The 22,933-nt window shown below is 48.0% G+C and overlaps 1 protein-coding gene across 2 annotated transcripts in view; it reads right to left on the bottom strand.

Annotated features, from left to right (window-relative positions):
* PLCB3 (phospholipase C beta 3) overlaps positions 1–19,473 on the bottom strand; it is a 46,004-nt gene extending 26,531 nt beyond the window's left edge. For both annotated transcript variants that reach the window (XM_063146328.1, XM_063146331.1), the window contains exons 1-7: positions 19,297–19,473; positions 9,697–9,774; positions 5,396–5,464; positions 4,834–4,977; positions 2,494–2,573; positions 1,882–1,935; positions 986–1,061 (exon numbers count right to left, since the gene is read on the bottom strand). In XM_063146328.1, the coding sequence (XP_063002398.1) occupies positions 986–1,061; positions 1,882–1,935; positions 2,494–2,573; positions 4,834–4,977; positions 5,396–5,464; positions 9,697–9,774; positions 19,297–19,395 (600 nt within the window). In that variant the 5' untranslated portion in view covers positions 19,396–19,473. The remainder of the gene's footprint in view (positions 1–985; positions 1,062–1,881; positions 1,936–2,493; positions 2,574–4,833; positions 4,978–5,395; positions 5,465–9,696; positions 9,775–19,296) is intronic.
* Positions 19,474–22,933: the final 3,460 nt, after the last annotated feature.

Here is a 22,933-nt window from a genome sequence, read left to right as displayed (position 1 = left end):
CAGGGGAGACCTGATAGAGGTGTATAAAATTATGCACGGTGTGGAAAATGTGGAAAGGGTGACATTTTTTCTCCCTCTCCCATAATGCTAGAACCCAACAGGGTCATCCTATGAAGCTGATGGGTGGGCGATTCAGGACTTATAAAAGGAAGAATGAAACTATGGAACTCACTTCCACAAGATGTAACAATGGCCACCAATTTGGATGGCTTCGAAAGGGGGTTGGATAAATTTCTGGAGGAGAAGGCCATCAAGGGCTACCAGACCTGACGGTTGTGTGCTACCTCCAGTATTCAAGGCAGAAAGCCTGTGTGAACCAGATGCTGGGGAACATGGGCGGGAGGGTGCTGTTGCACCATGTCCTGCTTGTTCATCCCTGGTCAATGGCTGGTGGGCCACTCTGTGGACAGACTGATGGTCCAGAGATGGACCCTTGGTCTGATCCAGCAGGGCTCTTCTGATGTTTTTAGGACAACACAAGCTAGACAAGGTGTTTCAGTTTAGCAGGGAGGTGAGAAAGAAGAAGAGAAGACGCAAAAATACAGATTTTGGGAGCACGGCCGGCTCTCTGCAGACTAAGATACCTGTTCAAGCCAGTAACTTTGGTTGCTGCAGCAGCAGCACATAGATAGAGGCCGTTTGGTCCTAGATTGCTGCTTCATCACAAGAAGGTGCCTTATGCCAGATTAGGTTATGGTGTAGTGGTTAGAGCGTTGGACTGGGGAGACTGGCAGAAGCTTCAGTAGACTACACCACTTCAGGTGGCAGGTGGCAAAATGCCATTTTAGAATACTCAGCCATGGGGGGAAAAAGTTTTCTGCAAGTTAAAAACTAGCACAAAGAGAAAAATATCTCCCCAGCCTTGCTCTGCTCGTTTTCTACTTGCAGGGAAAGTCGCGCCGCAGGCAGGACGGACGAGGAGAGTTGGAGAGGGGAGCGGAGAGTAGAAAGCAGGCAGTACAGGAAGACAAGACGGAAAACGTACCCTGTTAAAATTCAAGCCGCAGGACTCCAGGGCTGTCTCCACCCGCTTTTTGTCAGCCGAGAACATTTTGAGGATGCTGCAGGACGAGGGAAAGGGGAAACTGTTTCAAACTGTCAAACTGTCGGAGCGAATCACTACAACATCCATCATCCCAGCCCGGGGGAATGGGAGTTGTAATCCAATGCCGCTGGAGGGGGCCAGGTTGGGGAAAGCTGGTTGTTTGCACCCCTTTGCTCACGTGAAATACAAAGGAGGCTCTATGGGACGGACGGACAAAAGGAGGCAAGCTTTAAGGAAGCTGAGATGCGTGACTGCAGTTTCCAGACAACACAAGGGAGGTCAGAGAGGCTGAAGGAGCGAGGGGCTGTGTCCACACTGCTGTGGAGTCAGGCAGAAGTCTCTTCTGCTGCCCCAGGAGAACAGGACTAGAACAAATGGGAGCGTTCTCTCGCACTCGTGTCCTGTTTGTGGCTAATAAGAAGGCCGAGATGGACCCTTGGCCTTCTTATTAGCAAAAAAAGGTTCAAGAATGGGCTGCACTGCTCTCCTTTGCTGGAGGGGTTTAAGAAGAAGCTGAATATCTGTCAGGGATGGTGCATGATTCCTGCATCGACCTGGGGTGGGGGGTAGGACTAGGTGATCTCTAAACGTCCCTTCCAACCCTATCTTTCTCTCTGCAGGGGACAAGAATCCCTCTTGCTCCTATCTGCTCCTTTGCGGCAGTGGATGCATTTTCGCAGGACGCGCAAGAACGAAACTGGCCTTTAGTGATGAGTGAGCGCTCCGACCTGCTGTGTCAAGCAGACAGCTCCGAGAAGATTAAAGTGGAGGGGAGGAACTACGAGGCATTGGGGGGGGTGTCAGCGGGGGGAGGGAGGGCAAGAACACGACCTTACTTCTTGACAGGTATCCTCCCTTCTTGATTAACCTGGATTTTGAGCCGGGTGTAGCTGTGAGGGCAAAAGCGAGAGTTCGTTATTATAAGGCAATATACAACCTCTCACCCCAAAGCAGGGGAAAATAGGCAGATCTGCTTAGCTTGGTTATGAAGGCAAAGCGTCGCTATCTTCTAAAAGAAGCGCTATATCTGCGATCAAATCTTGGTTTCTTATGTAGGACAAGCAGATACCTTTTCAGCTTGGGAACCTCTGTGAAGGACCCCCTATATTCTCTGTAGCTCAACAGTGCCCCCTAGAGTCGCTGAGAATTTAAACCCCTGTAGTGAAGACTGAATAAGGCACATATCTCGAGTTTTGCCTCTGAACAAAAACATCTCTTTTTCACAACCCCACAACTAGTCGATAACTTTTGATGTGCAAGTTCAGACTCATCAGCATGGTCGAGGAAGCGAATTTTTTTTTCCAACTGGCCAGCTGGACCACTGACGTATCTCACCATTTGATAAAATGGTTCATCTCCGCTAAATGAAAGGGCAATGAAAGGACAGAGACCAACCACCCGAAAGTATGCAAAACCACGAGTCTATTTAAGACGGCAAAGTCACTCACGCTTTTTGCAGAAAGGTGTTCCGGGAGGTGTTCTGAGCCAAGATGTTTGTAGCCAGTTTGAACAGTTCCTCAGTCCACAACTGGAAAGAGAAGGGAATCAATAGGAAAATGCCCAACTTGGATCTAATGCACCATCTCCTTACATTATGATCTTTAACGCTGCAGCCAAACAACACCTGCCAACCTAGTTTAGCACATTAGCACTGAACCGGAAATGGAGGAATGCGGAAGCACTTGGAACGTTTTCGTTTAGGGAAATAAAACAACAACATACAAGTGACGTTTACAGACCGTGCATGGCACGGAGGCTGTGAACAGGTTTCTCTCTCTCTCTCTCTCTCTCTCTCTCTCTCTCACTGAGAGACCTCGGCTGATGGTCCCTCTGAATACAAAAATAATAGAACTTTGCTATTTTTACAGAGTACGTAAGATTGGTTTTAAAAACCAGGACAACTTAAAAAATAAATAAATACAGGCGTCGACAAACTCACGAGAATAGCAGTCCCTGTAGCGAAACAAAAACGGGCTTCAACGCTAGTGACAAAGCTGTAAATTAAAGCCAATTATAGCCTGGGAGTGATTAAGTTAAGAGTACTGCAAGCGCACCAGGGAAATAAGGCCAAATTCAAAAACTCGGTGAAGGACATTAACGGAGATTCGATGGGTTTGTGGATGAGGTTGATGGATCTCCCAATCCATCAGGAGATCCAGAAGAAACAGACCTCGAAGCAAGAAAGCTAAGCTCTCTGCAGTCTCATGAGGACATGGTTTGTAGGGAATCTTTCCGGAGCACATGTAAATGAAGCGACACCCGGCCAGGAACCTAGGAAGCTGCCTTATCCCAACTCAGACTCATGGGCCCATCTAGCCTAGGTTTACAGACACTGACTGGCAGCAGCAGACTCATGGGTCCATCTAGCCCAGGTTTACAGACACTGACTGGAAGCAGCATCCAGGGTTACAGGCAGGAGGAGATTTTCCTGCCCTCCCAGGAGATGCAGGCATCGAACGGGGGACCTACCACACGTAAAAAGCAGGGGCTCTTCCTCTGAACTATGACCCCTGCTTCTAATCTTGGACAAATTAATCTTGGAGCTGTTCTTCCAGAGGCTTCTCCCAGCCTGCCCCACAGCAGCAAGGCCGGCGCTGATCTACCGGTGATTTGCCGTAAATTGGCAAACATTTCTATTTCCCAGGCGACTAACAATAGCAACAACTAATTAGGTTGTTGCTATTAGGTTTCGCTTCGCAGTTAGGTTGCTGAAAAGGAGCACTTCGCAGGAATCCAGGAGTGAATTTGGTACTGGCCATGAATTCCTGGGCTGAGCCATGTGCTTAGAAGCACCTTTGCATACGTCTACCAGCCCTGAGCTACCGGTTTGCCCGGTTGGTGGATCTCAGGGTTCTAGTAAAAAAAACCAAGAGTTCCCACAAGCGTGAAGCGTGCCTGGTCTTGCTCTATAAAATACTTCGCTTAACGAATCATCCATCCCACACAGAGCAGGGACATTCCTTCGCTCTGTAACGGGAAGTCCTGAAGGGGCTTTTGCTTCTTCCAAACAAGATTTCAAACCAGGCATGAGTTAGGGAGGGCGCGGGGGGAAGAGGCAGGAGGTGAAGCCGTTGCACGGTTCAACAGCTCTTCCGGGGAAACAAACTCCCAGCATGTAGAAAGCCAGGGTGTCAGGGTAAAGAGCTCAGTCTGGTCTCCTCCTCGACACAGGACCTTTCAAATATGCCACCCTGCATCAAAGCTCGAATTCTGTGCTAGGTATCTTCGGGCTGAGCAATACCTGACAATTCATTTTTGCATCTTAACTAGCAGGCTTTTTAAAAAAATGCAAATTGCACAAAATGAATGTTGGGGGAGGGGGAGGGGAGGGGGAGGAAGAAACATTAACCCTTTCCTTACCTGCTGCATCCAGAGGAAAAGACTTTTTCTGAAGCAAGTATTTGCCCCAGGAGAAAATCTCCTATTGCTTAAAATTCCTCCCCCTCCAAGCTTGCTTGAAGTCCATTAATCAGCTTCTCCCAACCACCCCCCACCCCCCTCCATACACATTTGCAATTTTTAAAACACACAACAACCCTGCACATTCGATGCAAAGCCTCATTTAACGTCAGCTCTATTTGGGGCCTGAGGTTGCACGCTCCTTGCAGGCGGAGACCTGCCTGTTAACACCTGGATACAGGGACGGCACAATATGAATATCACCACCACTGTCTCCACATTTCCCAACCCGTCTACTCTGCAGCCATCATCCTTGCTAGAAGCATCCTCGCCTGCTCAAAAACAGAAGAGGAAAGAAACCAGGCCAGGGACGCGCCCCCCGGCCTTACCTTTGCTGTGTCATCCTGGACGACCGTCATGAAATTGTGGAAGCTGACGTTGACCAGGTCCGGGCCGTGCACCACCGTCAACAGCTTATCCTCAGGCCGTTGTTCCGGCCCCCCGAAACCAAGGATCTCCCTGATCTTGGGGTCCTGTATAGGTAGAGGAAGGTCAATTCCATCCACACCAGCGCCGTTCCCCTAACGGCCAAACTAGATGCAAAATGAATTGCATGCATGCGGTTAACAGGCAACCGTTTTATTCTCTAGGTAGCATTCATGGGGGAAGGCTGAACCGGTGAGGTGGGGAGGGAAAGGGAGTTTAACTCTCCCCTGCCCTGCCGTGGTCCACACACCCCAAAAAAGTCACCTTTCCAAACGGTTACTTGCATTTCAAATAGGTCTGGCTCTGTGTAAGGCAGTGCCCCCTCGATTTATTTTTATTTATTTAATTGCAAGATTTATATACCCCTCAACATGCAATCAAATATACGAGCGGTGAGCAATTAAAAAGAGAGAGAGAGAGAGAAATAATAATTGAAATACAGAATGAAAACAGAATCACGGTTACCTTGGGGAGCTTGGCGAAGCGTCCGGTCCGAGTGTCTCGGATAAAGCTGATGTCCAAAATGTCAACTTCCTGGTAAGCAGGAGGAAAAAAAGGAGAAAGGCACACACAGATACCCCATTATTTAATGCTTATTCCTCGCCGACGCTACACATTTTTCAACCGCCTCTTGCACTAACAAGAATCACGAAACGCGTTAATTAGTCTAGATAACGAGGTCTCTCCTTTCCACGGCGGGGAAGGCATTAATTTTAGCTTTTCCGCCAGTTGCCATATTTCATAGAACTGCAGAAGTTTACTTAGGATTAATTAGTTTATGGGGAGGGGAGGACAAAAAGAATAAATAACACACATTTGTATCCATTATATGGAGCTCGAGGCAATCCATTAAACACAATTTACCCCCTTCGAATTCGGGAATCGTAATGTAACATCCACTCTCCGTAATGGAACAGGAAAGCAATCATTTACATTTCATCACACAACATTTCCATTAATTATTACTGTTCTTTCCTTGTGCAGGAATGTCCCCCCACTTAAAGGGAGAGCGACCAGGGAAGGGACTGGCACCCTATGAGCTATTCCGGTCTCCTTCCTGGATTTTCAATTCCCATGAAAAAAATAAATTAAAAAAAGATCCCTAACCCCTTTACTATTCCGATAAGAGCGAAGATGTACAGGTGATATTTCACCGAATTTCTCAGTGAGAACCTGATGCCACCTTCCATACTATTAGAACCCAATGGGGATCATCCCATGAAGATGATTGGTGGGAGATTCAAAGGACGTTCTTCTTCACACAGCGCAAAGTCAAACTATGGAACTCACTACCACAAGATGCAGTGACGGCCACCCATTTGGACGGCTTTAAAAGGGGGGCGGATAAATTCCCGGAGGAGAAGGCTAGCAAGGGCTACTAGCCTTGAGGGTTATTATTATTATTATTATTTATTTATATAGCACCATCGATGTACATGGTGCTGTACAGATGCTACTTCCAGTATCAGAGGCAGGAAGCCTGTGTACACCAGTTGCTGGGGAACATGGGTGGGAGGGTGCTGTTGTCTTGCTTGTGGGATCCCAGTTGACAGCTGGTCAGGCACTGTGTGAAGCAATGCGAATGAGACTATGGACCAGGGAGCAACACTTCTGAATCATTTTAATTAATTATTTTAGCTTATTAAATATAATCGACATTAGACTACTTTAATATAGATTTTTGGCATGGGTTCCATTTGGACACGGCTGTTTTTAGCATTCCAAGAACGGAACACAGGCATTCCCGCCCCCCTCCCTGCCAGTGCAGGAGGGAAACTGGACGCATCCATTCCCATTTTAGATTGGCTGCAGTTTAGCGTGTCAACCAAACCCTACACTGTGGTTCACCTTAACTACGGTTAGTAGAAACAAGCCAGATTCACAGCCTAAGGCAGCGGTATGGAAGTCAGGCCCAGTGGCCAAATCTAGCCTGCCTCGGGTCACAATTTGGTCCTCTGGGTGAAATAAAACTTGGGTTAAATAAACCACAGGTTAGCATTATGTGCGAACGAAACTTAGCCTTAGGGTAAACTGATTTACTGATAATACTGATTTCCAATTTTATTTTATTTTTTGATAGAAGTGTCTTGTATTAAAAAAATTTTTTAAAAAAATACCTTGCCCAGTATTTATTTATTTATTACGTTTTTATACCGCCCAATAGCCAAAGCTCTCTGGGCGGTTCACGAAAATTAAAACCATAATAAAACAACCAACAGTCTAAAAACACAAATACAAAATACAGTATAAAAACACAACCAGAATAAAACCATGGAGCAGAAATTGATATAAGATTAAAATACAGAATTAGAACAGTAAAATTTAAATTTTAAGTTAAAATGAAGTGTTAAAATACTGAGAGAATAAAAAGGTCTTCAGCTGGCGACGGAAGGAGTACAGTGTAGGCGCCAGGCGGACCTATTGAAACTTTAAGGGCACGATCCTATGCGTGTTTAGGAAGGGGGGGAAGTCCTACAATTCTGAGGATGTTTTTTTTTTCTTTTCTAAATATGCATAGGATTGTATCCTAAGTTTATTAAACATTTAGTCCAATCGTTCAACCGAATGCGTGTTGCAGTCCAAACGGAGGATCAGATTAGATGGTCGGCTTCACACACACAGCGCTTCGATTCTTCTGACTCGGCTACTATCTGCCACAGCCCTGCCACACATTACCTACTTCCTCTCTGTTCTCCTGGCCTCGCTTTGGCTCAAAGGAAGGAGGAGAGAGAGGCAACTCCAGCTGTATATACAGCTACTTAAGCTAACTGTTTTGTCCTGGACCTCTTCCAATGCAAAGGAGCTTTTAACCACAGGGAAACCATGCGGTAGCAAAAATCAAATCAAATCAAAAATAAAAAGAGTGGGGAGGACTTTGGGAAAAGGTGGGGGAAGAGGGCAGCGCTGAAAAGAAAGCAGGGCTATAGGGGAAAACAGGTTTGGGGACTCCGGTGTGCCATCAACATGCAGGTTTCAACATAACCTTGAAAGGTATGGCGCTTTTTATTTTGATTGCACCGACAACGGAAACGCCTTCAGATTGGGATTTGTCAAGGCAAGACACGCTCGTCCGTTCCCTCCCTCAGAGCGACAGGGAAGACTGAGTGGGCTAGAACGTCATCTCCCACCACAAGCAGGGCAAAGAGGCCAGAGGAACACCCACACCCACACACACCAGTGCTCCTCCGTATATTTTCCTGGGAGATTTAGTCACTGCCCTTGCTGCTTCCATCCTGCCCTTCCATCTACGGGTCAAAGTGGTACATGGATACAGCTACGGTGCTGCGGGGGTGGAAAAGGGCGAGAACTGGGCTACAGAGGACAACCTCAACAGTATATTGAGGAGTAGGATGCTAAATGATAGCAAGTTCTAGAATAGAGGACTGAACCTCCGGCCAAATCTGCCCCCTCTGGAGTTCAAACCCAGACTGCTGGTGTTCCCACATAGTCACGCCCCCTTCCCCTGGCTCCACCCCTGATTTCCCATCTTTTCTACATATTTCCACCCCATTCTAAAAGGTTGACATTCCTCAGCTATGGCTTAATTACCAGCAGTGAGAGCGTCAGGCTAAAACAGGCTGGTGTTTCTGTGTATTTTGGGCCCCGCCCCTTTTGGCTTTGGCCACGCCCCCCCACAGAGAGCTTCTCCCAAAAAGAATTCAATCCTCTGGCTGAAAGAGGATGAACATCCCTGTTCTAGAAGAAAGATGACCCCCATCTCGATTTCTCTGCCCAGCCTATGCACACCAGTTGCTGGGGAACATGGGCGGGAGGGTGCTGTTGCACTCACGTCCTGCTCCTGGGTTTCCCATTGGGGCATCTGGTCAGCCACTGGACTAGACGGCCCCGGGATCCGATCCAGCAGGGCGCTTCTGACGTCCTTCCCAACACGCATCCGTTTTACATCACGCTGTCGTCCCTCACTCCGCTGCAGATCTTGCTAGCGAAAGTTTATCACATTTATTGGACAGCCGGTGGGGTCACTCCGCCACAGAGCTCCCTGGGTGATCTTGGCTGCGGTCCCTCATTCTCCCAGCCTAACCTACCTCGCAGGGGTGTCGCGAGGGTTGAAAGGGAAAGGGCCTCATTCTACCGCCCTGATTTCGTTAAAACTAGGCCAAATCCAGAGAAAGGCAACCCTGCGGAAATCATAACTAACCGCCCTTCAGGTTTCAAGGGGAACCAAAATCATCAAATTGTGGGTTGAAAGGGAGCAATGGAAGCGAATTGCCCGGGGGGGGGGGGAGGGGGAGAAGGAGAAAAAATGTCACTGTTTATATCAGCTTTTCATTTTCATTTTTTTTTAGGTCGCGTTCAGGCCAGCGCCTCCCTTCTTTTCTCTCTCCTTTTGGCTCCCGCCCCAGAATTCTGCCCAAACTTGCTCAACTACTCCAGGCATTGACAAGAGCGCAGAATGAACAATCCAGGCCTGACGAATATCACTCTCCCCCCCCCCTTAGGGTGGAGGTGGGAGGTAGAGGAGGACCGACAGCACGCCACCATCCTCTCCCAGCGAGAGGCCCAGCGAGAGAAACGCCGCTCCCCTACAAGGTCCTAAGTCGCAGAAAATCGCAGACTCCCACGTCAACGTCGCCACTGGCTTGCGAGATAAAAGAGATACACAAAAGCCCCCGAGAGTTTCCGGGGGGTTGCTTGTCCGTCGCAAGCGATAAGGAGGCTCACTTATTATTATTTTTTAAAAGTGTATAAATAAAGATAGTTTGAACAATGTGGGTGTGGGTGTGTTTAAGGCAGGGTATATATACCTTACTGGGACCGGTCCAGTAGAGGAAAAAGCCTTGCGGATCAACTCGTAGGGTCACCAGAGTCCGGCTCGTTGGTTCCTAGGAAGGGAAGGAAAAGACACATCAACGCTGCACCATCTTCGACACAGCCTGTTATACTGTCAAACAGCTCGTATCTTCCTAAAGTACAGTTGAAATCCTTTTCCTTGTCATTTGAACCCCACTGATTTGGGTCCTACCTTCCGGCGCATCAGAGAACGAATTTCCTACGCCATCTATGCGATAATATCCGAAGATATCTATTGAACCAACTCTTAACCAACTCTTCCCCTAGCTAACAAAAACATATCCTCAAGCTTTCTCTCACAGGACTTAGAATCATAGAATCATAGAACAGCAGAGTTGGAAGGGGCCTACAAGGCCATCGAGTCCAACCTCCTGCTCAATGCAGGAATCCACCCTAAAGCATCCCTAACAGACGGTTGTCCAGCTGCCTCTTGAAGGCCTCTAGTGTGGGAGAGCCCACAACCTCCCTAGGTCACTGGTTCCATTGTCGTGCTGCTCTAACAGTCAGGAGGTTTTTCCTGATGTCCAGCTGGAATCTGGCTTCCTTTAACTTGAGCCTGTTATTCCGTGTCCTGCACTCTGGGAGGATCGAGAAGAGATCCTGGCTCTCCTCTATGTGACAACCTTTTAAGTATTTGAAGAGTGCTCTCATGTCTCCCCTCAATCTTCTCTTCTCCAGAAGGTGGTCTCCACCTTTGTCAACGGTCTCCAAACACGTAACAAGTTCTTAAACTGGAGCGTCCAGATCTGTCTATACTAGTCTACAAATGTGTATACCGGTTTTAAGGTGCAATCCTATGCATGTTCAGAAAGAAAAAGCCCAGTATGACTGGCTCAGGGAATGCTGGGAGATGTAGGATTTATTTTCTGTCTAAACATGCATAGGATTGTGCCTTTAGCTGCCACGGTTTGCCTCCTCCAATGACTGTTTTGAATGAAAGTTTAGCATGAGTGTTGCTGTATCTGGAGTGTGTCCTGGGCCCCAACAGTTGTCACTAGGGTTATAAACCGTTTTAAAGCAGTAGTGTAGATCTTGACTATATCATGCAGGAGGATTTCTTGCCAAGTGGGTCTAGAACCCGGATCTCCTGAGACCCAATCAAACGCTCTAACCACTACACCACACTGGCCCTAATTGCTTCTTGCGCCATCCTTGCCTAATTAAGAGCTCTGGTGTACCCAACAGCTTGCATACTATTTTGTGACATTTTAGTTGATCCTAATAAAGATATGGCCAATGGTAGATTTTAGGATTTATTACAGAACCTACTTCCGGTTCTCTAGGAGAGACAAAATGACTATTAACCCTGTTTCAGTCTGTAGTTTAAGCACACCAAGTTGGGGGCAAAACAGTTTTCTCGCTACCTTCTTCCAAGCCCTACAGGGACTGCTATTTTCAACTCCATCCATCCTTTTAATATCCTTTGATCTAACCACCGCTTCCATCAGCAAAGATCTTAAATTAACACGGAAAGTCAGGGCTAGGAAATGGAGAAGCAACAGTCCGTATGTAGCTCATTTGAAAACGCTAATAGGTTTTCATTAGCATCCCCACAACGCCGAATATCGCTGGAGACATCGAAGGGGAAAAAAACACACACACACGCCCAGAGATAACGGTTGAAAAGCAGCAATACTGAAATGAGAGCCCTGAATTCCAGCACAGGAAAGCCAAGATGGCTGCAGGAAAGCAGATAGAATTAGACTCAGCACCCAATATCTTTGGGCAGCTGCCAATGGGACCTTGGTACTGACTCTTGTGCCAGATCGAGCCCACCCACCCCGGCAGGTAGCCACCATGTTAAATTTCCTGCAAGGCCCAAGAATGGTGCGACGTCACAGCATTGTGGGAAATCTAAAAGGGCGGGATCCTTACAACTAGTAAGAACAAATCTAAGGTGTGGATATTTGCCGGGGCGGGATACATACACAAGAGGGCACTTTGCTGGTGACCCTCTTGAACCTGGAGTTGGCCTTGGAGAGGTTTGGATCCGGGAGAACCTAAGAGCCCTGCGGGGTAAGAACAAAGACCTTTCTACTCCGGCGTTGGACTTCCCACAGCAACCAAGGAGAGATTTCTGGGAAGCCTAAAAGTGAAGGCAAATTGCCTTTCTTGGCAAATGTCTCCGAACCTGGTAGCACCATTTAGCTATCACGGCTAGTAGCCTGCAATCGGCCCCCGAATTCCACAGTTTAACTATGTGCCGGTGGGGGGGGGGGGGCAATGCTAGTCAATTTCCAGGTTCACAGATCAGCACGAAACCTGCATATATCTACCTGTTTAGAAATAACGAAGAGAACTGACTTAAATTTCACAGGAGGCAAAGCAAGGCTAGTCTTTCCTCATCCAAAAACGAATCCTTCAACTAATTTGCACCCTGCCCTAGATCATCTCAAACCAAGGGGAAAAGGTTTGCCCCCCTAAACTAAATCCCCAAATGGAGGAAGATTTGGGGGCAGGGAGGGGGCGTTGCAGCTTGTGGGGCAAGGAGAGTTAACCCTTCCCACCCCAGCTGCCATCTCCCTTGAAAACCTGCATGGCAATTAAGCTGAGGTGTGTGTGGGGGAAATCTTCCATGGGTACCAATATACACCCAGGGCTCCGTGGAATAAATCCAGAGCCCTGAGAAATAGATGGTTCCAGGCCTAGCAACACCCCTGATATCTGTCTTTTGTTTGCCCTGAATCTCTCAGTGTTCAGCATCATTACATGATGCCCAACTTCTAGTACTAGGTCAGAAAGAGAAATAGCTGTATAAACCTCAATCGTGTCCCCTCTAAATTAAATAAAACCCAGAGCTTTCCCTGTAGGAGAGTTGCTCAAGCCTCCTGGACATTTCAACTCTCCTTTTAGCCATCTTCTGCAACTCTACAATATGCTTTTTTTGAGACGGGGCAACTCGCGTGGTCCGCAGTATTCCAAAGGCGTCTGCACCGTAGATTTATCAAGAGATGTTACGATACTGGCAGTTTATTTTCGGCAGCTCTCCAAAGAAACCCTAACAAGGAATTTCCCCTTATTGCTGCGGCTGCATAACAAGTTTATGTTGTTACTGAGCTATCTGCCGCAACCCCAAGTATGTTACTCCAAAATCAGACCACACCAGTTTATATGTGATGTTAAAATGTTTTTTTCCTTCCTTCCCCCATCAAAACAAAACAAAAACTTTTTCCACTGAACTCCAATTTCCTTTGTTGGCTATTTACCCGCCGGAGAGATCGCTGTAGTGTACTTGGATTCTCACCATCCTGAATAATTTCTTGTCACTCTCAACTGGAGATAATTTATGAACAAACTGTTGGCCCAGACACTTTCTCCTTCCTGCTCTTTAAGCAATTCAGGATCTGTTATACAACCCATTTAAGTTTATTCCGCTTCCTTTGGCGAGAGCCCATCAAAAGCTTTTTGGAAGTACAAGCACATAAGAATAAATACAAGTATATATTGAATGCTTGTTGATACTCAGATTCCAAGAGGTTGGTGAGACTGGACTTTTCTTTGCAGAAGCCATGCAAATTCTATCTCAGCAAGGCTTATTCTTCTACAGGCATAACAATTCTAGCTTTAATCATGCTTCCTATCAATTCACGTTACCCTGGATCTTCTCTGGATTCCTTTTTTTAAAAAAACACACATTTCTATTTGGCTACTTCCCAAGGTGTGAGAGTTCAGTTACAGCTTTTGGTTAGATCAGCGATTTCAGGTTTGAGTTCTTCAAGGACTTTCAGGCAGACATCATCCAGACATGGTGACTTGTTGCCTTTGAACCCTGGGTTCAAATGCTCCCCGCTCAGCTATGAAACTCAACGCGAGACCTTGGGTAAGCAACCATGAACTCGCTCTGTGCGGTGCTGAGTTCTTTTGAGAGAGGCTGGGATCCTAAGGCTGCAATCCTTTGCAAGTTTAGAGAGAGAAAAGCCCTACAACTCCTAAGGAAGTGAGGCAGGTGGCTATTAGGAGCAGGGCTTCCTCCGCTGTGGCACCCCAGCTGTGGAATGAGCTCCCCAGAGAGGTCCGCCTGGCGCCTACACTGTACTCCTTTCGTCGCCAGCTGAAGACCTTTTGATTCTCTCAGGATTTTAACGCTAACTTAAATTTAAATTTTACCATTCTAACTCTGTATTTTAACCTTATATCCATTTTTGCTGCATGGTTTTATCCTGGTTGTGCTTTTGAGACTGTATTTTGTATTTGTGCTTTTAAACTGTTGGTTGTTTTATTAGGGTTTTAATTTTTGTGAACCGCCCAGAGAGCTTCGGCTATTGGGCGGTATAAAAATGTAATAAATAAAGAAAATAAAAAAATAAAAAATAAGCATTCCTCAGCCAGCTGGCTGGGGAATGCTGGGAGTTGTAGTCTTTTCTTTATCTAAACATGCATAGGATTACACCCTAACCTGATTTTAAAAAAGAAGAATCAAATCAAAGCTCCAACATACACACACACCACGATACCCAGCCTCCGTAACTTTTCTAACAAGGTTAACTGCGTTCTGTGTATCACGTCCCGCCGACTTGCAAACATTTAATTAAAAAGAAGAAGACAATGACCGAACTACCTGGGCGTAAAGTTGTACCTTTAACAGACTAAGATAAAAACGTATCTTTCCCCACCCTAGATCCAATACACAGACGTCGGTATGGAACGCCCCAAACACAGAGACAAATAATACGCTGTTATCATCTGTAAAAGGACACCGAAGTTCCCAGCACACCCTCTTCCTTGGCATCACAGGGCTGTGGGAATCCCCCTCCAGCACCATATGGGAAGGGGGGGCACCCCATAGGACAAGAATTTTAATGGACACCATATGCATCCCCATTGGTCAGTGCGCTAAATATCCAGAGACCCTGGATAATTGCTTCCTTGGAGATGAAAAAGAAACTAGGCAGACATGAAGTGTGTGTGTGGGGGGGGGGGACACACGTTGATTCGGGACGCTACAAATGACTCCAGATCGGGGTCATTTCCAAGACGCTCTTAAACCGCAGAGGGGGGCCCCCCCGGTCTTACATAACACCCCCGAGACACGCCCCTTTCCCTCATCCCTTGCCCTCTGGACCGTTATCTCCGTGGGAACGTCGGGCTGGAGTCATGCTTGTTCCTGGCTCTCCCACTTGCGATAAGGAAACGGCTGTTAAAGAAGGACGAGGCAGGGCGTAGGCCAAGGCAGGGGCGGTATCTGATCCTTGCACATGGAACTTTCTCCTAGACGGGGTGGGGGTTACGGTGGGGAACAGGGACAAAACACAGGATGTATACAGACCAAAATGTGGAGTGTTCGGCAAAAGAAAAGGAAAATGCAAACGCTCTGCAACGATTTTAACTGCAACAGAAGCAGCGGTGATTTAGAAGAGCCGAGGGGTACCCCAATAACAGGAGCAAAATAAGGGGTGCCACAAAATGGGTTCAACACCCTAAGCCCGATTCAGGCTGCCCTAGCTAAATCCTGGAAACACCTCGCACGCGCTGCACGGGGCTCCTCTGAAATTATGTTACGTTTTTACCGTGATCCCCCTTGAAAGAACGTGGGGGTGGTAAACAAGGGGGGTCCGTCCCCCCATTTAAACCTCACAATAACCCTGTGAGATAAATTAGGCCGAGAGAAAGAGGAGGCAGGGATTGCTACCATTATCAACCAGAGCTTCATCTGGGAAGTTTTTAAAACTGTAAGGAAAGGAAGTTTACTGGATGGGATGTTGGGGGTGGATGGGAGAAATTAGGATCTCAAGATGGGGTGGGCATCGGCTGTGGTGGCGATTCTTGCTTCAGAGACCACATGCAATTTTGGCCCCACGGACCCGCTCTCTCCTAAACTGGCCCAGGCCAGGGACAGGATTCCCCGGGAGATATCTTGGGAGGCGGTATTTTTCCTCACAGCTGTTTGAGAAGCATTTCTGAGGCAAAGAGAGGAAAGAGGGCCAGTTGGCAGACACACCAGGAACATGATTCCCCGGGCTGTGCAAATATTCATTCGATTTCACATCCTTCGGCAAGAAAGGAAGAAAGATGCAGAAGACCACAGGGGCTGCAGAACTCTTAGCCGAATTCTCCTGCTTTCACCCATCAACTTTTGACACCCGGTTGATGCCTTCAGCACAACCTGGTGTTCACCCCTCCTGCAGCAGGAGGCCACCAACCACAATGGCTACACGTGCCACCCCCTGCCCTACAACCCCCCCCCCCAAAAAAAAGAGGTATCTGGGTTGTGATGCAATGGCAGAATGGAGTAACAAACAGGATCAGACCCAGAGCGTAGAAGGTTTATACACGCAAACACCTCTTACAGAGATTAGCGCAACATCAGGGCCACGTCCAGAGTTTGCAGCTGGGGAAAGACGAGGAAGGATTTCTGTCTCCTCCGTCCTGCCTTATAGCATTCGGACCCAGGGGTCCGGGAGGGGGGAGGGGGGGCTGTACAGAGGAAGAGCCTGTTTGCTTCACTTTTGCCTTAGTTAGACAAGTCCTGAATGCCTTCTTCTGCCTCACCAGCCTCTGTTTTCTTGGCTTGGGGGTGGTGACCTCTTTTCTCTCTCTCTCTCTCTCTCTCTCTCTCTCTCCACTCCCCTACATCCCATCGTCTCCTTTGATTCATAGGGAGAAGAGAATGGGGGGGCCTTGATCTAGCTTCCATGGCTTGGTTCAGTTTTATTTTTGCTTTCTTTTTTGCTCTTCGGCCTAAGGCTCCTGCTTCCTTTTTTGGGGTTAGATGGAGAAGGAAGTGAGGCCAACGCCGCTGTTGTCATAGGCGCCTTGATTGTGAAACCCATAGCGAGGCTGAGGAAGAGAGAGAATGGGGGGACGGACGGACGGACAGCAGGCCACCCCTGCCAGTAGCCATGAAAGAAGAGGGAGGACCTGCAGACGAAAATAAAACCTCTTTCTTGCTTCTACACGACCAGCGGGACTCCTTGAAGAGATCTAGCAGCGTTCCCCTTCACCATATACACAACTAACATTCAATGAGGGCTCCCGTGAAACTGCCCCTGATGTATTTTTTATCGGGCTCCATAAATATTATTCCATTTTTACACCATTCTTCCACCGAGGAACTGAAATCCGCGCGCCTGGCTTCTCCTCCATAGGCTCCAAGCTTTCTCCTCACAACAACCCTGCAAGGTACGTTCAGTGGCGAGATTAGAAACCGCTATCAGTGAGGCTGCAGCGTCACAGCTGCACAGGAGAGGCACTACTGAGACTTAACCCACCCACCCATTTCCCCATATATGCCAAGACGATTCTCTCTCACCCACAGGCTTCCCCTCCAGCCCCACCCCCGCCATGCAGTGGTGCCATTTGGGCAGGACTCTGGGGCAGAGGTCCATGGGCCCACGTAGCAGAACATGCAGCAGCAGGGCTGGCAGACCACATTTTGAGGTGAGCGAATTAAGCAAAGCCTTCAATCCTATGCATGTTTAGACAGAAAATCCGACAACGTGCCCTGCCGGACTTTTTTCTGTCTAAACATGCATACAACTGCATCTGAAGTGAACGAAATAAGTACAGCAGCATCTAAAGTGACCGTCTCCCCACAGGAGCACTAGGTCTAGGATTTAAAGTGAACGAATTGCATCACAGTTACAGGAAGCCAGATTCCGGCTGGACATCAGGGAAAACTCCCTGACTGTTAGAGCAGTACGACAATGGAATCAGTGACCTAGGGAGGTTGTGGGCTCTCCCACACTAGAGGCCTTCAAGAGGCAGCTGGACAACCATCTGTCAGGGATGCTTTAAGGTGGATTCCTGCATTGAGCAGGGGGTTGGACTCCATGGCCTTGTAGGTCCCTTCCAACTCTACTATTCTATGACTTTCACCAGGTCCCACACAGACCCAAATGTGCTCCGTGGGCACGTCCAGGGCGTTTGTGTCCCAAGAGCACACCCCTCCAAGTCCGCCCCACATATGCATACACAGATCAACAGGGGGGGGGAACCTCCAGTGGTACCTAGGCATCCAGATCTCTGCACGGAGAGTACCCACTCCTACATACAACCTAAGGAGTGGCTTCCCCGACGGTCTTTTTAAAAACACATACCGGATCTACATTTACACACACCAGCAGCACCAGTTTAGAGCAACTCTCAGAGCAAATGGGACGAGAAAAAAAATTCAGGGTGGGGCTGTAAGCCAACAAAGGCGCTCACCGACACACACCCCTTTTATAACCCATCAAAAACATGATGGAGGGGCTTCAAAATGGAGGGGGCGTACTTGCTGCCTCCTTAGACAACACACATTGCTTTAAAAATATATATCTTTCTAGTGCAGGGAAGCCAAAATCTAGGTAAAGCCGAAGGGGGGGGGGTGAAATGTGGAAAAGGTGAGTAGGGGGGCTACTCCAGATGGAGCCAGGTGAACAGGTCAGGCCGAGGAAAGCAGGAGGCCAGTGGGAGAGAGAACCAATCAAATCCAGTCTATTGTGTGCTTTGACAGCTCACGGTTAGGGAGCCACCCAAAGCTCTGTGTTGGGGGGCTAGAAATGGCAGGTAGGAATTTGGGATGCTCCGCTGGAAATGTGCTTATGTCAGGGGGTGCCATGGAAAGATGGGGCGACTTTGAGCCCTTGGGGAGGGTCTTTCGGAGTCCTCGGCAGGGAGGCGAGTAAATAAGAGGAGTGCAACTGGACCTGCTGTCTAGGAATGGAAGGAAACACACACACACCCCAGGCCACAAAAACAACAACCCAGAATTAGGAACTGGGAAAGGGGTGTCCCCAAGACTGAAAGAGAGAGGCAAAGGCTCTTTTAAGGAAGTACACAGAGAAAAGGGGAGGTTCCACACTTGTTATACACAGAGTTTGATTCTTTGGGAAAGGGGTGGGGGTGGGGGTCCCCTGTGTTAGAGGACGGGGGAGATGCCAAGCCCTGGAAAAGGGGGAGAGGCGTTTCCCCAAGAAGGTCTGTAGAAAGAAAAGGGAGGGCCCCTCTCCTATCCAGCTCCCCGCCCCCTCCCCAAAACTCATAAATATAAAGAATTAGGAAGTTTCTAAGGAATGGAATTTAGGAGTGTCTTCTGAGATAAGGGGGAAGGAGCCGAGAGCAGATGCAGAGAGTCAAAAAGAAGACCGTCTCTAGGGCGCAGAGGATCCAAGGGGCAATGCAAACACCTCTTTCTCCTTATAGGAACAGGGGTTCCCCATAACTTGGTCCAACAGGGTCGTTCCCTAAGGATTCTCTCCCTACAAAAGGGGCAAGACCAGTAAGAGGAGGAGGAAGAGGAGGAGGAAGAAGTGGAGCACCCCCTTCGAAAAGCAGGCCACGCTCTTCCTCTGCGTACCCCTAAAAGTAAAGCCATGGGGTACAAAGGCACCGAAGTGGGTTGGGGGCAGATTTGTTTCCTAGAAAAGGTTTCCAAGAAGCAAGGAGCAGGGGAGGGAAGAAGGAGGGGGGGGGGAAGAGGCCCCGGAAGGGTCCGCTGGTTCGATTGCCCACCCCCGGCAAAGTGGGGATCCCGCTCTCTCTCCTCAGGTTGCGAGCATATACAGAAGGGAGAGTTTTTACGAAGCAGAGTTTGCAAGGGAAAGGGGGGGGGGGGTCTCCTCGGCCCGACTCACCTCGTCCCATTTCATGAACTTGCTTCCCTTGATCAGGGTCTCCGGCACCCGCAGGGGTTCCAGCTGGAGCGCGTGGACCCCCGGGCGCGCCCCGGCCATGGCTGCGCGCTCCTGGGTCGGGATCCCCGCTGCCCGTGCGGAGCCGCCGCCGCTGCTGCTGCTGCTGCCTCGGCTGCCTCTCCCTGGGCGGGGACTGAGCCGGGGTGGGACGGGCCCAGAAGCAGAAGGAGACGCTTAAAGAGCCCGCCCCGATTCCTCCTTGGGAAAAAAGAAAGGAAGGGAGGAAGGAGGGATTGGCCGCCAGGGAATACGCCGCCTGCCAGGACCCCGTGCGCTTTTACGCGCGAGGAAACGCCATTGGGACGCGTTTCCTCGCGCGCAGGACCCCGTGCGCTTTTACGCGCGGGGAAACGCCAGTGTCCGGCTAGTACCCCGGGGTGGGGGCAGATCCGGAGTCAAATTGCCCGGGGAGTGGATCAGTCTGCGCACACTCTCTGTCCTACCTCACAGGGTTGCTGGGAAGACGCATATTTTAGATCGTAAGACTTGCAAGTTGTAACTTGTAAGGCAAGGACGAGCTTCCCTTTAGGGTGCAATCCTATGAGATCCAAATGACATAGGGCGGGATACAAATGTTTAAATAAATAAATAAATAAATAAATATAAATGCTTAGACAGAAAAAAGCCCTACAATACTAGGACTTTTTTCTGTCTAATCATGCATAGCACCGCACTGTTATTGATTCTATGAAAACTGCTCTGGAAACCATTTCAGCCGAAGAGCAGAATTTAAATTATTATTCTAATAATAATAATTATTATTTATTTATTTATTCATTACACTTATATACCGCTCCCATAGCCAGGGCTCTCTGGGCGGTTTACAGAAATTCTAAAATTAAGATAAAAACGAGTATGCAAAATTTAAAACTCTAAAACACAGAACATACACACATAAAGCATTAAAAACCGTTAAAATAAACATGTGGGTGATTGAGATGTGCTGCCATATGCCTGGGCAAAGAGGAAAGTCTTAACCTGGCGCCGGAAAGATAGCAGCCTCGTCAGGGAGATCGTTCCACAGTCTGGGGGCCACCACCAAAAAGGCCCTGTCCCTCGTTGCCACACTCCGAGCCTCCGTATTATTAATTAACACTGCGTATTATTAATAATACGCTTAATAATAATAATACGCTATGCCTTCAGCTTGGTGCCCTGGAAGAAATGGCAGATGGGATATAAATAAATCTTACGAATCAAAAGGTTGACATTGCAATTCTCTACTTGTCTACTCAGAAGTAAGGCCCATTGAGTTCTCTACTTGTCTACTCAGAAGTAAGGCCCATTGAGTTCTCTACTTGTCTACTCAGAAGTAAGGCCCATTGAGTTCAATGGGCCTTACTTCTAGGCATGTGTGGGCAGGATTGCTTACCCCAGTTTCAGGAAGGAAGAAAGGACAGGCTGTGGGGTGGGCCTGATGGAATTTTTTTAAACATTTGTATTTTAACTTTTTTATCGTCAGTACTTTCCAATGTGCAGGAAGCTACCTTAACAATTAAACATCAAGAAAGAGATTGATTGAATAAGGAAGGAAAGAAAGAAATTAGGCTTGTCTGTATAGAAAGAGAGATGCTTCTTCTTTAATAAAAGAATTGAAAGGCAGGGGCAGTGAGTAAGTGCTTCAGAGCAGAGAAGAGGAAACACTGCTTTGCCCTACTGACTCACCCCCACACAATTAATTGATGGAATTGAGGCAAAACTGAGGTAAAAGTTGACCAGTTACGTTTGTTTCAATCACTGGGGGCCTGAATGGGTTACCAGTAAAAGAAAACATGTATGATTTTTATTAGGTGTGAGGAGAATTCCAGGGTAGACATGGTGTGTTGTCAAAACGGCAGTTCATCAGGAGGTGAAAATGAAGCCAGGTTTCTGTCCTTATATACGGGAAGGTAGGATTGAAATCGGCACCCTCTGATTGGGGAATAACTGAACATTGAAAAGATGCCCATTGGTCCTAAGTTTACACAGAGGTGGGGGTGAGGGAGTGTCGGTCGCCCCAAAGCTGATTGGCCGGAGGGTTCTGACTGGAGCGAATATAAGGAGCTGCGGAGACTCTGCCAGGAGGAGACCAACTGGAGAGTTGCCTGAGGAAGAGCCAGCTGGAAGGGTCTTCGGGAGAAGTTGGGAGTCTGAAGGAGACATCAGCCAGGGGGAAGAGCAGCTATAAGACCAGAAGGCTGAGCTGAGAGCACGTGAGGCAGAAGCTGAAGAAGATCTGTTGGAGAGGAAGACTTCTGAAGCAGCCTGTTGAGGGAAGAGCTGAAGCCTGCTGGTGGGCTGAAGACTGAGCTGACAACCTGTGAGGCTGAAGGTCATCAGAGGGGAGATGAAGACTCCTGAAGCAGCTGAGCTGAAGCCTGCTGGTGGTCTGAAGACTGAGCTGACAACCTGTGAGGTTGAAGGTCATCAGAGGGGAGAAGAAGACTCCTGAAGCAGCCGAGCTGAAGCCTGCTGGTGGTCTGAAGACTGAGCTGACAACCTGTGAGGCAGAAGCTGAAGGTCATCAGAGGAGAGAAGAAGACTCCTGAAGCAGCCTGTTGAGGAAAGAGCTGAAACCTGAAAGTCGGATGCTGCTGGGGGTGATCTGAAGACTGAGCAGCAGCTGGACCAGACTGAAGACTTCAGGAGAAGCAGCCCAGAAGATTCTAGGCAGAAAGAAGGCTGCCTTTCAAGGCCTCATTGAAGCCTGTGAGCTTGACTGGAGGATTGGTTTCTAACACCTAATGGGTGGTAAAGTAAAAAACATTCTTAAAAACCAATACGCTTTCTTGTTTCCCTTTGAATAAAACTGTATGTCTTTGTGTGCTTTTGTACCTCTGATCTGTTTTGTCTCACACCTACTCAAGGGGAAAAGGACTACTTAAAAGGGGTGCGGTTTAATGGTGGCAGGGAAAGTGAGGAGGGGGTGAGTTCGCCTTATGATTCCTCACAGAGCCAGAACTTCAACAAGTGCAGTTCCCACCTCCAAATGCCGGGGCAACTTCATCTTCTGCCTGCTAATCATAGAGCTCCTTGGAAGTCGGAGTGGTAATTTCTATAGGTGCAACTATGCCTACAGCTCTGTCTTAACTGCTAAGTGGTAGAAAATGCACACATACAGGCTTAAAAGCTGCCTGTGGGCAACCCACAAGGACATGAAATAGCACTGTCCATTTCATGTTGCCCAGCAACTGGTATTCAGAGGCAGACTGCCTGGCTATCGCTAGATCTTGTACCAAATCCCATAGTTGAACTGCATGGTGAAGAAGTCCTTTTTATCTATCCTGAATACCGCCCAATAGCCGGAGCTCTCTGGGTGGTTCACAACAATTAAAAACATTCAAAGTATAAAACAACAGTAGAAAACCACAATATAAAATACAATATAAAAGCTCAACCAGATCAAAACAGCAGCAATGCAAAATTACAAATTTAAAACACCAAGTTAAAATGTATTTATAGATTGTTAAAATGTTGGGAGAATCAAAAGGTGTCTAAAAGCATATAATGTAGGTGCCAAGCGAACCTCCTTAGGGAGCTCATTCCACAGCCATTGTGCCACAGCAGAGAAGGCCCTCTTCCTAGCCTCACTTCCTTT

This window comes from Elgaria multicarinata, chromosome 21, assembly GCF_023053635.1.
Source record: "Elgaria multicarinata webbii isolate HBS135686 ecotype San Diego chromosome 21, rElgMul1.1.pri, whole genome shotgun sequence".
NCBI lineage: Eukaryota > Metazoa > Chordata > Lepidosauria > Squamata > Anguidae > Elgaria > Elgaria multicarinata.
The sequence above is the reverse complement of the archived record's forward strand: the minus strand, read 5'-3'. Positions and strand labels throughout refer to the sequence as shown.